Source organism: Ochlerotatus camptorhynchus, unplaced genomic scaffold (genome assembly GCF_037179485.1).
Source record: "Ochlerotatus camptorhynchus isolate MF236.1 unplaced genomic scaffold, CSIRO-AGI_Acam_v1.1 ptg000105l, whole genome shotgun sequence".
In the NCBI taxonomy this organism is placed as follows: domain Eukaryota; kingdom Metazoa; phylum Arthropoda; class Insecta; order Diptera; family Culicidae; genus Ochlerotatus; species Ochlerotatus camptorhynchus.
In genome coordinates this window covers 654,052-672,495 of record NW_027040595.1, presented here as the reverse complement: position 1 = coordinate 672,495, position 18,444 = coordinate 654,052, and the positions used below count along the sequence as shown (strand labels likewise).

The following is an 18,444-nucleotide window of genomic DNA, read 5'->3' as shown; positions in this document are numbered from 1 at the left end:
TGTAAAACAATAGTTCGACCTAAACCTGGTGGTGGTGTTTGAATCGCTATCGAACCTAAACCAGGGTCGTAGTTTGGAGGTCAACGTATTATTAGGATCTGAACCGACCACCATGGTTGCTCAACCCTCACCAACGGCCCGTGTGGCGTCACCAATGAGGGAGGTAAGGGTAAAAACCAGCTCGGGGCTATTCTGAATGTCTTGTTCCGTATGACAACTCGCGTCACGCGATGCTGTATTGGGTTTCACAGAGTGATTGTTTTGAACATTTTAAGAACCCATGGCATTTCATCCCCCTACCTGATCCCTTTTACTGATATCCGGTTTCGTCAAGAATCTTCATTGCTCCATTCTCTAACCGACGTTATATGTGCTGTGTGAATGCAATATTCTTGACTAATTATCCGAATTTGGTAGTTTGCGAATTGAAACCTTACAATATGATGATTCACCTTCAAAATCAGTAACTCACGCATTGCGAACATCCTCTAATCCAAATTCCTTATTCCTTTATGGCTTCTAAAAGTTTTAACATGCTGTTTATAGTTGTAATAAGTTGTAGCATTGATTGATAGATGATAAGTTTATAAAGAGGATTAATGTGGATTAATTTAACTAAAGGTTCATATTGGATATTTCAACAGTGACAAACACTCAATAAAATTGCATGCCATGACAATAAGATCGGTGACGCTAACGTGATTCGCATAAATTTTGGATAGAAACTACATACGCTCCCTCATACACACTTAGAAATACCTAGTCTTGACCTACTTGACGGAATCCATCTTTTACATAAAGAATGAGACGTAAACAAACATGTAATGTAACATTAAGTGCCCCGAGACTGAAAAGTTCGAAAGTACGGTTGATTAAACCGAATTCCGCTTCTATTATGACATAATTTTATTTCAAAATCTACTCTCTTATATGTCAGTCTCAGAGCACGAAAATTTACATAAATTTTTCTAAGTGTGTAAGTATATCCTGAAGACCACAGTAACATTTCAAGTTTTATCGAAGTTTTAAAGCATTCTACAAGTCTGAATCACGGTCTACAGAACCGTCATAAAACCCGAATTGTTACATGGCTAGTGTAACTTCCATGATTTATTTGTAGAGGCTCACCAAAGCAACCAAAAGTTCCACATTCAACGATAAAACTCATTTTCAAGTTCCATAAAGTTCAAATAAAGTTCCGAGAGAACCTTAAAGTTCGATAAAGTTCAAATAAAGTTCGGACAGAACTTTATTCCCAAGTAATCAAAAGTTGCGCATTCAACGATAAACCCACTTTCAAGTTCCAAGGGCAAATAAAGCTCCAACACAACTATCTGGCTACTTTAGAAGCTATAGAAAGCACACGAGGATCTTCAGGTTCCAAAAAGTTCCGATGCGTACTGGTAGCACCTTGAAGTCCAAAAAAAGTTCCAAAAAGCATCCCTAAACACTTCTTAGGAACTTCAGGCAAGGCTGAAAACATGGCCGCAAAAAAGTTTCGAACAAGTTTCCCGCGGAACTTCTTAGCAACTTTAAAGTTTCTTAAAAAATCCATATGGAACTTCTTAGCAACTTGAATGTCTTAAAAAGGTCCGTCGAGGCCCACATGAAACAAAGTCTTTATTAGTAACAATATTTCATGTACATAAATGGCTCAAATAAATCATAATTCTTATATTCCACTGCATGAATATTCGATCCAAACATAAAAAAAATGATTCAAACCCGTGTATTCGGCATGCGATCTACGAACGCTAACCACAGCGCCATAAGTGTGTTGGAATACCATGCGGGTATTCAACTCAGTCAGCTGGCACTGACAACTCCAACAGTAGGCGGAACAACATTTCACTTTAATATATCTCACATGCTTGCTCAGATGGCGTGCTGCTCTCACGCAGATGGACTGGGTGACCTTCAACCAAGCTACTTAAGCTTCAAATAGCCTTTTATCAGAGTTTTTGGTTACTTGGGCAGTCACCATGAGTGATGTACTGCTGGGTTCTAATCCAGCGCTTTCTTGCAGATTTCGTTTCCGTCCCTTCGTAGTGGAACAGCGGGGCCGGATCAGCTCCACTTACTTTCGATTGAATTGATGACATTGACGATAGAGCTCAGCGCTCAAGATCCAGTTGGTGCAGCCATCAGGCACGAATTAAGTACCACAGACACTGGTTAATGACGACCCGCAGCTTTTCAGAGCGCTTCGCTTACACGCACACGAATAACAGCGCAGATTTAATCCAGGTCGTAAATTTTATGAGGCTCAATTATCTTAATAAATCTATTCAGAGCTGAATGTCTCAATTTTAAAATTTATTAAACACTATTTCGACACAAACAGATGAGTGCTTCACATGTTGGTTATTCATTAGTGTGTGTCAACTTTACAACCCTCAACCCTACTCCCCACAGCTTTTTAGATTCGTAATGAGGTTTCCAACAACTGTGCCAAATTTTGACGAATTGGGCTACGATCTGGATTTGCGGGAGAGCTTTATAATTTGTATGGGAAAATACATGGGAAACGGTCAAAAACTGTTCAATTGCTTGCCAAAAATTCAAATATAGCTCAATTTTTACTTAACCTTAGATTTAGCAAACTATACAAAACAACTTCGTTGAAGACCGCAAACCGATGCAACTTCTGTAAAAAAAGAAGTATTTAAGGTCCCGACTGAGATCAGTGGTGGATGTCATAAAAATGTTAGGGGGAAAAAACATCACCGACAAACCGACATGAATGATTATACAGATTACAAAGAAATTTCTGCTCAAAGCACAAAACTGACATCTGCCGCCGTGTTCACGGAAAATATTTATCCTAGCTACGAACACGCGTACAAAATTTATGAGTTGGTTCGTGTCTAATCTATTTCGGACAAATTATTTTTATCTAGATAAAACATTTCTATGATTTTGACAGATGGGATCGCTGCACATTTGAATCGACCGTTATGGATTCTCGATCAAGAATTAAGTTTAAGTTTCATGTCGGTTCGTCGGTGGTGACATCTCTGCAGTTAAAATGTCCATTTACCACATCTGACCGAGACACGACACACAAAATCTAGTGACCGGGAGGTGTAGCTCCAACTGACAGTGTCAAACAATGCAAAGCGAAAGCGAAAATCAGCACAGAGCGACGTACACACTTTCGCTCTATTTGCTCTCTCGAAGGAAACTATTGAAAATTCTAATTTTGGTGCTTGAACTAATCTGGTTTGAGCTCCACATATTTTTTAATCTCGCAATGCACAGTGGTACAGAATGCAGATTTAGGTGGAATGATATCTTTTGAGCCTGAAATTGAAACTTTAGACTAAAAGTCTTTTCTACAAAGTTGTTCCTTATAGTTAGGCCCTCATTTTTATGACAATGAATTCTAGAGTGGTTTCTATTATCATTAAAATCAAAAATCTAACGTTCTCATTTTAGAGTAATTTTTCGGAGTTGACTTAGGGTGTTCCTGGAAAAAATAGTTTTTTAGCAATAACTTTTTTATTTGAAATTTATCATGAAAGTCATCTTGTAGAGACTTTTAAAACTCTTTAAGACGAATGTTTTATAGCAGGATTTGTTGCCTGTATATCTTCTAATAAAAAAGATATACATACTCAAATATAGTAAAAAATATGAATAAATTCAAATTGATTTTATACGAGTTTAAAAAATAATATACCTCCCATTTTTTCATATTATTGACAATAACATACGGCCTTTCAAATGCTGCAAAAAAAATTTTTTTTTGTTTGCCGCAACCAGAGATATTAACATTTGAAAACTGCATATTTTTAGTATAAAAACGTCAATAACTCTTGATCAGCGAAAGATATTGACAAGCTTTTTGCAGCAAAAATTTGCGCCTTCTTAAGATCTAAAAGTTATCTCAAGACACCTTTGCTAAGAAATTCGAAATAAGAAAAATAGAGCAAAAAAACTGTTTTTTTAAGAGCCACCCTAACTCAATTCAAGAAAATAGCTCTAAATCGGCCAATCGGAGATACAAAAAAGTTATTTTCAACAAAGTTGCTTAAAATTAGCTCAGCTATAACTTTGCCGGAGAATGTATAACTTAATTTATTCAAACAAAAAAGTTAGATGTTTGATTTTAATGATAATAGGAACCACCCTAGAATTCATTATCATAAAAATGAGGGCCTAACTATAAGGAACAACTTTGTAGAAGAGACTTTTAGTCTAAAATTTCAATTTCAGGCTCAAAACATATCATTCCACCTAAATCTGCATTGATTGATTGATAAAAGTAGGTTTTTAAAAGAATAAGTAATTTTTTTAGTAAGGTTTTTTAAAAGAATCTTAAACTGATTTTAAATAGCTGTATTTATCTTCTCTTATAGGTAATAACGGAGATACAATTTATATTTAGATATGTTTTTATTTTCAAAGAGCCCATTTAGATTCAATAATGGATTCATTATAAAAATAGACTTGCAGAGATTGAATAAATACCATTTGGTGCGACCGGTTGGAATTCAACTTTGAAATCGGTGTTAGGGAAATCGCTTTTCGCAGGCAATCGGTGATAATTTTAATTGTCATAGCAACAGTTGCACATCCGTGCAATTTTCTAAAGTGACATTTTGAAAAATGATAAAGTTCTAATGTTAACGGATTCGTAGAAAAAATTCCCGCAAACCAATATTACCGTCGGGTAGAAGTAGCCTTACCCGACCTGATGGTGATATTGATTTGCGTGGGCGAGCCTTGACTTTCAAGACATAATCGAAAGAAGTCATTGTTTACAAAAGCTGTTACGCCCTAATTCCAGCCCTATCTTGATACGGAAACTGACATCCGATTGATGACCTTGACAAATGTCCAAAAAAATACTCTTTTACAAATTTATGGTGGTCCTGAAAAGGACCGTTTTGTCGTGATGGTTTAGTAATGCTGAGCTATTAGGGCGTTAAAAACAGATGAGGCTGGTGAGCTGTATGTTGTTTGGAGTGGAGACATAGATGGCCATCAGCGACTCACGAAGAGCTACTGATTCCAATCAATAGCGGGCAGATTCTTCCTCCTTCTATGGATGCTCATGTGGGCTGCAACTCACTGCTTGCAGGCTGCCTTTCGCTGTGTACTGGAGAACAATGTTCAACGCCACACGCCGAAAGCACTGCTGCTGCTGATGCTGACGACCGAACACCACCAATCACACGGTGATTGGATCTGAATCCGATCAGCGGTTGAGGCTAGCCTTAGTAGCTAGTTTGCTTGCGGGGAGTCTTCGTTGTGTACTAGAGAACACCACCACTTACCACCACATACCACGCAGTGATTGAATAAACACCGTTTGGTGAGTCCGGATGAAATTCAACCTTGAAATCTGTGTTAGGGAAATCGCTTTTGGCAGGCAATCGGTGATAATTTTAATTATCATAGCAACAGTTGCACATTCGTGCAATTTTCAATAGTGACATATTGAAAAATGATATAGTCTTAAATTTAACAGTTGCGTAGAAGTGAGTATGTATCTGATCGATTGGTGATAAAATTATTGAAATTGCTCCAGGGGCAGCTGAGTTATTAACGTTCAAAATCTTTCATAATTTTGTTACATGTTCCATTTTCGGTTTTCACAAAGTGTACCCTCATATAGAAATCACAGACGTATACTAAAAATACTTCTAGTAAAATTTTCGTTTACGAATGTATACCATCAATGAAAATCATGGAATCGTGAACATTATTCTGCAAACTAAACGTAACGCCTGCGTTACGGTGCACTGGGCACCAGCAAAGGCAATAAAAGTCATAGAAACGTGAACTCAGTTCTGATAACCATGATTTTCAGTTCTGGTAAACGTGATTTAAGTTCTTGAGTTGTGTTTGATCACAAAAATGGGATCATGGTTCATGGTCTATAAAATGTCTACAATAATATTATTTTCAGTGATTTGACCATAGATAAATCAGTGGACTACTGCCGCTAGCTTTCCTGGATCCACTTTTAACAACATCAACTACTGCTGCTGAAGCACGACGAGGATAGATCAGAACCTGCAGAAGTGGTCATCGATATAGATAAATAAGTGGTAGCATCACTGTGCAGTGTAAGACGAAGTTAGTCCCAAGAAAAAGAATCCAGACGACATGAGATCGTACTCGCTAGCGCCTAAATTGGCTGCACTGGAGTCAGTCAGCTCCACTATTCACTTTTGAGCTAGACGAGGTGGCCGCCGTAGTTATGCTGGATCGTAATACTCTGCAGTTTTCACCGGCTGCGTCGACTGGCGCCGCTATTAGGGATAGAAGTCGGTATTTTCGGTACTCTTCGTGTTTTTGTTATAGAATCAAATATAGAAGGCCATAAGCATCCAAATGTGTTTCAAAGTGAGTGAGATTGATAGATGAAGAATGCTATGTTAATTGTATATGTGTTGCTTCGAATTTGAGACCTTACGAGCTGCAATGCCGACCCGAATACAAAAAAATATCGGAATCCGGTATTTTCGGTATTCGGATCCGTATTGGAATCCGTGAGCCTCTGGGTTCGAAGAAAAATAGATCGAATTGACATAGCATACCTGATCTATCAATCTCACTAACTTTGAAACAAATTTGGTTGTTTAAAACCTTTAAGATTTGATTCTATAGCAAACACCCGAACAGTACCTAAAATACCAGTTTCCATCACTAGCCGTTATCGTCATGACCGCTGAAAATACTGCCGCCCACAGCTGGACGTCCATAATTGAAAAAAGCACTTTTCGTGTATAGGGTGTCCCAGAATGTCTAAGCACAACTTTGGAACACCACTGCTTGTTTCAGATGACGTTTAAACAGCTGAATCATTGTCGTTTTTTTTTTGCGTGTACGAGTTTTTATCTCGAATACCAGAATATGTCAATTCCTTGCCCGAAGGCAGTTTGTGTTCTACAAAGTCCGGTCGCCAATGAAATCAAGAGTTTTGAGTTTGAGTGCGGAGAATTTTCATTGTCGTTGAAAGTGTTCACACTCAAAAGATTTTCAAATGTAAATCGATTAAATGCTACGCTAAATCGCAACTCTCCTGACCGACGCATAAGTTGGTATTAAGAGAGAGAATACATACTAAGTACAAAAGCAGTTTATACATAGATAGTATAAACTGCATTTATTCTTCCAATGTAAACCTGGCCTTTATTTGTGATTAAATTTTGCTGTCCCTTTCTTTTGCTTTTTTTGTTTTATAACTCAATAAAAAAACATATATGGAAAAGATTTGTATTTCCTCTAAAGTTGGAGTAGAAACTGCATAAATCAACGTCTGAATGGTGAATGGCAATGATCCATAGCAAAGGTAGGAATTCGGGGAACACAATGGCCACCCCAGACAGATGGTACAACTAGTGGTGCAATCCTCCGTGCAGAAGTCCCGTTGATGGAATATTGGTGGTGAGACGAAGAATCCGTTTTGGCTATCTTGCACTCGTACCCCAACTATTGTGACTTTGGGACAAATTTGTGTACACCCAATCTCCGTCCATGCAGTGAGTACAAGCACAAGTTACTCCCGTCGAGACAATGCTGGTCTTCTCGTGAGCTGCCTCATATTGGTCAGCTTTTGCATCATTCGCTGTGTGGGAGGAATATTTAATAAACAAAATTGAACATTATAATTTGCTCGTAAACGACTTACGTGTGTTGCAGTTAGGCTTGACTGGCAACGTTGACCTCTTCTAGGCAATCAGGCTGAAGTCCTCGCATATTTCCAGATTTCATTCAAAGGAACTTCAGCCAGTTCCACCTGCAAACCGTGATTAACCTTCACTATGTTGTCGACTCGCTTCCCAACTTTGCTTGTCGCACCGGAATTCACATCGTGATGGGTCTTGATTCGGACATTCCTTCGTACAAATCAAATCAACGATACTCATTCACAATAATCAATATCCCAATAAACACTAGATTATTTGTTTTTGTTTTACTGAACTATTTAGTTGGAGTTAAAATAACGAAAATGAGGATAACAGACTTTTTACCTAACGGAATCACCAAGTGAGCTTGTTATAAACGTCAGAAAAATCAATACAGTAAACGATTTTCGCTCTGTTATTCGGAGTTAGCATAATTTTGAAGAGAAATTTTAATCGGAACAATGTATAAAAGATGCATAACCATAAAATGTTTAAATTTTAATCTATCATTGTTTAGTAATATTTTTGAGTGCACGTGATAGTTTTTCCCTGAATTGTTTTCCGTACTGAGTACCAATTCTACTAACGCCAGGGAGGCAGCTCTCACACCTCACAGCCCTCATCCTACCTATCGACCCAACAACTCATAGACCGGGGACCAACGGCTTTACTTCCCTGATCAGAGATGTTATGCCTCAGAACATCCCGGCGGCGCCGACTGGGATTGGACCCAGGCCTGCTGAGGTGAGAGGTAATCACGCTTACCACTACACCACCGGCACCGCTAATATTATTGTTATCTAGGTATTTATGAACGTAGATGCTTGTTCATTTTGACGGCTCCATGTATTTATTTTGTTAAAGTCACTTAATTCCGTTACAAATTTAGGTGATAACAAAAACTACACTACATGTTTTGTAATTGACAGCATTGTTACTACTCGGGGGCGACCCCGGCGTTGTGGTTAGCATCCATACCTCTCACGCCAAAGTCACGAGTTCAAATCTCACCCCGGATAAGTCACAATTGAGCGTTAAAGTGATTAACAAAAATAAAAGCATTGTTATTACTGTAAAACGGGGTAACATTGATAGTTTTTTAAAGTATGTTCTTTTTACAGTAATGAATGTTTTTCAAGTTTTATATTTTTAAAATAAGTACTGAGGATCCAAGAGTTAATTCGTTAGTAATATGTTTAAAGGAAATTAAAGCATTTACACTATTTTTTTTAGTTTTGTGACCGAACTTCAGTATTTTGATTTGGGGTTACTTTGATAATGCTCGATGAATGTAAAAAAAAATGGGTGAAACTCAAACAATTTAGATCTTAAAATATGAAACTTTGAATGAGTAAATAATCAGGAAACCTTATAAGCAATAAGAATACACCATTGAATTTGTGATGGCTATATCAGAAATACATTTCATAAGTGATGGTTTGAGTGCTTTTTAAAACAGGCGAAAAACACGAAAGTTGTGTTTTAATATGTTTGTAAAATATGTTAAACATACTATATAAAAACTATATACACTATCAACGGAAATACCCTAAGCTACAATATGGGACCAATTTTTCTAATTTGGAAAAAGCGCAGCGAGTAAATTTAATCTTTCTATTATACTATCAAAGTTACCCGCATTATCAAAGATACCCCGTTTCATAACATCTCTGATCACGCCTTCCTTCGGATGGGAAGTAAAGCCGTTGGTCCCCGGTTCATGAGTTGATGGGTCGATAGGTAGGGTCCAGGTGTGGGAGCTGCCTTCCTGGCACGTCGGTAGCATTGGTGCTCAGCACGGAAAACAAGATCGACGGAAAAAAAAACAAACCAAAGGAAAAAAAAAAAAAAAAAAAGATACCCCGTTTTACGGTACTGAAAATTGACATGATTTCGCTTGAAGATGATGTTTATCTCGAGTGAGTGACGAAAGCTGTTTTGTCAGTATCACCGTGTATGGTCGATATTTTGCATCTCTGGTTTGAGCTGCATCTCCATGGTGGACAGACACTCAGTGAGGATAACTGGCACCGAGGTGACTCTGCTAAAAGTTCTCTGAATGCTACAGATATCAGATCGCGGCATATGATTGTTGCATAGGCCTCTGGGCGGCCATGTATTGTGACGTCCTGCAGAACGGCAAAAAAGCCATTGTCTGCTACGAACAAGGCTCTGGATACATCCAATCGAGTTCGCAGAGTCTTCAAAACGATAAACTAATAGTGGCTATCTTGGTAACTAGGTCGGTATTTCTTCAGCCAGAAATTCATTATGGAAAAGAGAGCACCACTATCCTCTTAAAACTTAATATGTACTTTCTGTGTATTCGATTCTGGCTTCATGCACAACACATTTTCATAAAAATGCAGGTAAATTTGGCAGTTGCATTGAGTTATAACAAAAAAGATACGAATGAACTCAAGTTATAAAAAAAAACGAATTATTAAACTGTTGAAAATTAATGAGCTGTGGAAAGTATGAAAAAAAAATATCTAAGTTTATATGCAAAGCAATTGTTTGTTGATCGTGTTTGAAGATTCTGTATTTCTGCAGATAATAAACTTTGTTACTCGGAATACAATATGTGAAATTTTAGAGTTGTTTTTACTAAAAATAACCAATTTTATGTACATATATTTTCCTTCTTTCATGGCTGAAGACTGTAATTCAGAATAGGTTTAATCGCTTTCTTGAACAAAGCACATACCTGACTGAAGGAATGCATCCAGTGATATCAATCCCAAAAGCGTTGCATAAATTTAAATCACATAGAAATAGTGATTTTCATGTTAAAGTCTATAACAGTATCTCTTGTTCCAGGTGGTGCTTAGCGGAATGATGAAACTGTCGTTGGTGAAATTGGATGACAGCGTAAACAAACCTGCTGGCGGTAACTATGGCATGGTGCTCCAAATGAACAATCACAAATCTCATCAATCTCAATGTCCTATTCCAGATGTCGTACTGAAAGCAAAGGATGTCAAAAAGGGTGACACCTTTGGCGCATTCGGTCCAAACGAAGAGTAGTGCATCGAGAAGTTCGATAGCGTTCCAGCGAAGGAAGCCTAAGAATCAGCAACAATTGATATACCTAACTATGCAAACATGACACAATGATTGCACGAGCTCATATTTTTCTAAAAAAAAAAACACAAGTTACATAGAAAGGGTTATACTACAGGTACTATAGTAATCCTGTTTCTATTTTGACTGAAAAGGGCAGGCAGGTGAATAATCAAGCAAATAAAATAACGAAAGCGTGACAATTTGGACACAAGCGGCCAAATATAAATTTAATTTGCTTCCATGTTGTATAAGTTGCACCCTAGCTTTCTGTACATAATTTAGTAACTCACACACAAATCGGCTCAAATTTAGGACTTCTTTGGTCCAACCAAAACTTCAGCTCAGATATATACAAGAAATGTATGCTCACCAACGAACACAAAATTCTAAACTTATTTATTCATTGTTACATTCGATGTGTAGTAAACTTGCATGCGTTTGTAATTGTTACGAAACTAGTACAGTTCAACAATATTTCGAAGGCAAAAATCGTCCACTGCGCAGCTTATTAATGGTTACTTTTATATCATCAGTTGTTACCAGCAGTCTGTTATCTTGCTTAAGTTGGTCAATAGTATAATTTAGCTCTTATTTATATATCCGAAAACAATAGTATTTTTGTATCATCCGCATCATAATCAGGTTACACATGCATTGGTTTAGATTTTGTTATTGTTTTAGACAATTTTATAGCCCGGGCATCCGTTTGAACAGTCCTCTTATACATTGTTACCATTATATAGCAGATATTCTGCCCACAAAAAAAGAACAAAAATAGTTGTCGGATTTAACTGAATGGTATAGTAAAGAAGAATCGCAATACAGTTATAACGTGCAGCCAAACTATTGTAACAGCGAAATTGATAAAATAAAAGTGATCAAGTTAAAGTTTGCATTATTGTGTGTTTATTTTAAAGCTAATATCCCATTCTTACAGCACCCACTGTCGAACAATCCTTATTCATTTACATTGAGTCCACCGTTGTGAGCTTGAGCTTGAGCTGGTGATCTTAAATTAGGCAATACCAGCGCCGGCCGCGCCCGAACACAGGTCAAGAAAGGAATGGGAAGGATTGTGTTGACATGACACTCGCTTTGATGGAAGCCGAGAACACCTCTGCACTTCCACGAGGAATCACTGGGATGTTGGATAAGAGGGTTGCGTTTGCAGCAGGGTTCGTTTTGGTAAACGATAAGCTGAATTGATTTCCTAACGATCATATAACGCGAAGGAGCTTGGGACTAAACCCACGGTCTTCTGCTCAGTAAGCAAAAACGTTTGCCACTAGGCAGACGAGCACCTTTTTAATCACCGAGTTGCTGTTATTACCATGTAGTCATATTAACAAATAAAACGATTGACGAATCTTGAATAAGGATGGGCCTGAGATTAGACTCATGATGTTCTGCTCAGTAAGCAAAAACGGTTGCTCTAAGGCCACCGAGCCCCTCATATCACATAATACCGTTGCTCAAATTTGTGTATCCATTCAAACCCGGAACCAACGACAACAACGAGTTTCGCAAAATACACGATACACAAGCGATTTTACCATAAATCTCTTTGATATGTAAGGACCTGGGACCGCGTTTTTCTGCTCAGTAAGCAGGCCACTGTAACCGACGATCTTCCAAATCCGAAAACTAAAAACTACGAAAAAGTACTTAGGCCTTTATTAAGTTCCACTTTCACGTGACGTTCAATGACAGGGTCCTATCCAGGATTACATCTGAAAAATCCAAATCTGGCCAACGCCCACCTAAACCTGTTCTAATCCACCTGAAATGACTAACGAATGGAAGACCCAGCCATGCAATAGTCTCATTCCGTGCCTTATGGCAACTTGATGATTCTATTGCGCTCATCTTTTGGCACCACCCAGGGGAGACTTGGTCCTGTACCCAATGCTTAACTTATCTCCATTCCACTCAGCTACTCGCAATTTCTTGTGATATAGTGGACGGAATATTATTATATGAGACAATTCAATGCAGACGTCTTTCCAAATTTGGCAGATCGACAGGTAATCGGTGAGTTACCACGATAGTTGCTATTCAAAAACTCGACAACGTCCCATCGTCAACGCCTGCTATGAGAATTTCCCATTGCAGACGTCAACGAAATGACGTCATCGAGCTATCGATCAACTACCCTGGTTATCGTCTGGTACCTTATAGCACGATGCTAGGAGGCGAACCGGAAGAATCGATGAGCTACCTCTCCCCCTTACATTGAGTCCACCGTTGTGTCGTAAAAACAGTAACAATTTGATATCTATTTGATGCAATAAAATAAATATCAATTTTTCTATCCGTCGATTGGTCGTGCAATTATTTTCTTCAAAATTTTCCGTAGAAAACTATTGAAGTACTTTAATATAGATTATGATTTACATTTGCTCTGGCTGTTTGTAACATGTAAGCTATATGGCTCGACTCAATCAGTAGAATCTGTGGGGTGCGCAAGAGGAGTACCAGATAAAATTGCCAACCTTATTGAAGCGAAGTATGAGCCTTTCACGTGCAGAGTTCAACCTTATCTGCTTCTGTCCAGGGAGCCGCTGGCGAAAAGCAAATATGTGTACTATCTTTGCTACTGTTCCTCATCGTAAACGACGAGGCCATGGTTGTAAGACAAAAGGTCCAAAGACAAAAGGTCCAAAGACAAAAGGTCCAAAGACAAATGGTCAAAGGGCCAAAGTTCGAAGGACAAAAGATTGAAGGACAAAAGATCAAAGGAGAAATGGTCGAAGGGCAAAAGGTTGAAAGAACAAATGGTCGACGGGACAAAAAGTCGAACCATAAAACACACTAAAGAACAAAAGGTCGAAGAGATTAAAGATCAAAGGGACAAAAAGATGAAAACGCAATGCACAGAGTAAAGAGTAGCAAACCAAACTAAGGTGCAATATGAGCTATTTAACTGAAATTTTCTAATAATGTATCTTTTTTTTTAAACTACCGAACAATTCACTAAAAAACTCGAAAGACTTTTCTCAATCTTGGAGATGTTTCCTACAAAAGCTTTTGAATAATCCTCGCCCTTGAAGCTACTCCTTCTTTATAACATGTGTTATTCTTTGGTACATAAAAGCTATTGAACAATCCATCTTAAAGTACCCTTAATTATTTTCTCACTCTTGGAGATTACTCCTCGTTGAACAGACAAAATCCATCCTAATTATTGAACATTTATTTTGTATTGTTTTAATGTTTATTTCAACCCTTCTTCATAATACGAGAATATAAATAGAGAGAGAAGGATTAACAATTTCCATTTAATTCCACTTAATTGCCTATCCTGTAGGACCAGGTACTCCGCTGCTTACTCGTTGATGTGCCCTAGGTAGTAACTTGAAAAACCATGTGTGTCCGTTTCCTTGATCGCTGTTGAGTAAAGTTGAATTCCGTTTTTTGTTGATCTCGAGGCTCTCTGCAACATCCAATTTCCATGGGGATTTTGGAGGCGAACCAGCCTAAGGCTGAAAGCCTCCTTAATAAAGCTAAATAATAATAATAATTCCATGGTGTAGATACTGTTCGTAAAATCGTGATGTCCTCCGTCGATAGTTGGTGGTCCTCTATGAAAATGTGTACTGTAACCTTTGATTTGAAATCATATGTTCCTCTTGTTTTTGGCCTTGTATGTTCTTTAAATCTAGTTGCTAATGTTCTCTTGGTTTGGCCTACGTATACTTTGTTACAATAACTACAGCTTATTTTATATACACCTGCTTACCTAAAACATTAACTGGGTCTTTAGTGAACCCTAACAATGATTTCAACTGGTTATGTATACTGGTGAAAACTAAATCTAATCCGAATTGTTTTAACTGTTGTCTTAGTTTACAAGTAATATCTTGATCAAATGGAACGGACACTCGTTTCAAGGGTTCAGGTGCTGCGGTGAGGGTTGTAAATAATCTCCTTTGTAGAATTTTCGCGAGTTTATCGATGATTGCCTGGATTATGGTCTCATTGTATCTGTTTAGTCTTACTGTTTCGAAGATGTACTGTAATTCCTTAACCTTTTCATGTATCGCTGAGTGGAAGAGTCTGCATCCGATGAATCATGTGATGGAAGGCGGCCATTTTCTGCTGGAACGAATGGTTGGAAGTATAGGGGATAACTCTTTTGGTGCTTGTTGGTTTCCTGTAAATTTCGTATTCAAGTGAAGAAAATGATGACGATTCCCTGATGACGAGAAGATCGAGAAATGCGAGTTTCCCGCCTTTTCTACCTCGTGAGTGAATTTGATATCCTTGTGAATTCTGCTGATCTTGGTAATAGTCCTTTCTCCTTCTGGATTGCCTCCAAGTTGGCCATGAAAAGGAGGGGGCGGGATAGGGGGTTTCCCATTGGGGCTCCTTTCGTCTGCTTGTAGAAGTTACCTCGGAAAGAGAAGTAGTTCTCTTTCATACAAAGGCTGACCCAGCTTAAGGTACGTCTGAACCTTGTTTCTCCATGCTGCATTCTCTCGTTGTTTTAATAGCCACTCGCTTCCTTGACCGGTATGCTGGGAAAAAGAGCTGTGACGTCGAAAGATACCATAATCTGGTCCTCGTTGATGTCTCCTGAAGATTGTAGTTGCTGGGCGAACTCCTGGGTGTTACTAACTGCTTTACTCTGGAACTAATTCGGCATACTCTGGAACTCTGTGACTAGTCACTTCGCTAGTTTGTGGGTGGGAGAACCAACTGCAGACACGATCTCTCACATTTTATTCCCCGGTTTGTGGACTTTGGGGAGACTTTTGATTCTGGGTAGAATGGGATTGGATTCCCGTAAATGACCTGCTCCATCTCCTAATATTGATTTACACTCCTTCAGTGCTTTCGCCACGTGTTTCACTATGTTCTGTAATGGGTATACGAAGCTGTCTAAAAGGTCCATTGTTAATCTTCGTTGTGATCTGATTGTCGTAATCGTCCTTGTCCATGATAACGACCGCGTTGCCCTTGTGTGCTTTCACATAGTATACTGCTTTACTTTATTAATTGAGTTTTTGTCTAGGGCGAAGGTAGCAGAGGAGTTCGAATCGGATAGGAAACGGAAGCAGTGTTCGGAAAATCATTCTCAAATCTCATTCATTGAGCTTCCTTGCGAGAATAAAGTCGCGTGGAATGTGGCAAACAAAATTTGCGCCTGAGATTCTCATACATATTTACACACTCACACTCACAACACCGAAAAATCATTCCAGGTTTAAACTTATAAAAAACCACTCAAACCTCAATAGACAGCATCCTTATTTAACCTGAAAACTCATTGGTGATTTTTGCGACGTTGAATATTGCAAGGCAAAGCTCATAGGTGCATAAACTCATGCATGAGATTTGAGTTTTTCCGAACACTGTTCATGTTACTTTTCGAAACTCCCAAAACTTTGGAACATCTTGAGTTACCGTAGCCTCAGAAATACACCTTCATCATTATTGGAACTGCGAGAGACTTCAAGAATTTGATGCTCTATAAACTACAATAACTTCCAAAGCTAGCGGCGCCGGTGGTGTAGTGGAAAGCGTGATTATCTCTCACCCCAGTCGGCGCCACCGGGATGTTCTGAGGCATAGCATCTCTGATCGGAAGTAAAGCCGTTGATGAGTCGATAGGTAGGGTCCAGGTGTGGGAGCTGCCTCCCTAGCGTCGGTAGCATTGGTGCTCAGCACGGAAAACAAGATCGACGGAAATCAAATCAAGGAAAAAAAAAAACTTCCAAAGCTCTTCGGAGGACCCTGATCTCTGATCCTGAAGTTTTGAAGACTCTGGGAGACTGCTTACGATCCGGAAGTGTCAATTTTTCGGAGTTTACTTACATCCGTAAAAGTGACTAGCTGACCCTCCTGATTCTCAGAAATTTGGACGAAAACACTTGTAGTTAAAAATAATAAATTGTTGTGATCCATGGCACTATGCCGTAAAACTAGACATTTTCATAAAAAAATGATAAGTTTTTTAATGTTACTTCCTTTTATTTTCTAGAATGATTGAATTTTCCTTTTGTGTGGAATCTTGCAATGTTTTCGTAGAACTGTAAGAATACGAGATTATCGAAGGAGGGATATAACTGAAATGTACAAATAATCGTGAATTGTTTACGTTTTGCATTTGTATAGTGGTGACTTCGGTGGTGGTTGGTTCAATCCCAGCCGATGTCGGTGGGATTTTTCTGAGGCATTAAAATCTCTGGCCACGTCTTCCTTCGGAAGGGAAGTAAAGCCGTTGGTTCCGGTCCATGAGTATTGTTGGTGTTGTCACACAATTGTAAACTCCCTCACTGCTTAGAGTGTGACGTACTTAATGAATGCTCACCTAGCAACATTTTTAAGGCAGATCTTTAAAATGTGTGTTGCCTTAGGGCTGTGGAGTCGGATGAAAAGTGACCAATTAATTTATTTATTTATATATTCGTCGTCAATCAAATGTAGACCGGTTTAATCTACAAAAACACTTAACATCTATTTTAATTTCCAATCTCTGACTAACCTCGAAAAGAAACGTTTTTTAAGAGCATTTTTGTTCATTTTCAAATCAATTGTTTCATAATGTTTATTATAACAAGACATAATTCTATTTAAAGCCGCGCTCATGGCATAGTTTGTTCTTTGGTTGTGAATATAAAACATATTTCTGTTTCTTAAGGAACGAGTGGGAGCATAAAAATTTAGATTTTCTTAAATCTCTGTGGCATTCACTCTTTGTGCTACAACATTGTTTATAAAAGCTATCATTGCAAACTGCCTTCGCTTTTCAAGGACATCCCAATTGATCAACATACATCGAGACTTATAAGATGGTAAGGGTAAACTCGTCCAGCCTAAGTTTCTTAGAGCAAATAATAGAAACTGTTTTTGAACTGATTCAATGCGGTTTATATGAGTATCTTGATATGGAGCCCAAAGTATACTACAGTACTCAAGAGGGGGCCTAACATATGCAACATATAATGTTTTGATTGTGTATCGATGATTAGTCCTAGAGTTCCGTGATGATACCAAAGCACTTATAGTAGTCTCATTAGAATTAATTCGGACATTTGATCTGGCACGTAGTGACCACCCGGAAGATCCAGAACAACCCTAGAAGTGATCAATTAGTGAAACTGGTCTTAGTCTGCAGTTTTTTTTTCAAAAGCTCCCATACAAATCTCATAAAAATGAATAAAAAAAATACCTCCATTACTCAAAACCCTTCTCAACTCCATTCTTGGACAAGTTGACTGTTTTTGGCATGGAAATCCTCTGAGAGTACCCCGTTGCCCTAAGCGTTCATATTCCGATCCAAACTTCGAATTAATTCCCCTACGATAGCTACACTGCTGGAAATTAATATAAGGACCGTTGAAAAAGCATGTCATTGCAGATTCCCGGGATCGTCGGAAAATTAGAAGGAAATCTATCAGGTAAGCAGATGAGCTGCAGAAAGAATCAATTTGATCATTTGATTGCACCAGATTAACAAATAATTTTTTTTTCTTGTGGCATTTAAACTTGAGTATGACCAATTTGCACAAAAATCTAATCAGTAAAAGTTTAGAAATAAATTTAATTGTTTTGGTTACACTTTTAGTGTTCATCGTATGTCTAACTGTTTTCGATCTAAAATTAGAAAAAAAAATACTATTTAAACAGCTCTTACCGAATTTGAATGAAAAAATTTGCAATTCGATCAGTAATTAATTTTACATACTAGGGTGGATGACAAATATTTTTAAACCTATCCAAAAGATGGGTT

The 18,444-nt window shown here is 38.2% G+C and overlaps 1 protein-coding gene across 16 annotated transcripts in view; it reads left to right on the top strand.

The window, feature by feature from the left end:
• LOC135699279 (uncharacterized) overlaps positions 1-11,607 on the top strand; it is a 95,711-nt gene extending 84,104 nt beyond the window's left edge. For 15 of the 16 annotated variants that reach the window (XM_065219489.1, XM_065219485.1, XM_065219482.1 and 12 more), the window contains 3 exons: positions 14-163; positions 10,464-10,533; positions 10,600-11,607. In XM_065219489.1, coding sequence (XP_065075561.1) covers positions 14-163; positions 10,464-10,533; positions 10,600-10,670 — 291 coding nt within the window. In that variant the 3' untranslated portion in view covers positions 10,671-11,607. The remainder of the gene's footprint in view (positions 1-13; positions 164-10,463; positions 10,534-10,599) is intronic. The other variant, XM_065219491.1, reaches the window with a different exon arrangement.
• Positions 11,608-18,444: the final 6,837 nt, after the last annotated feature.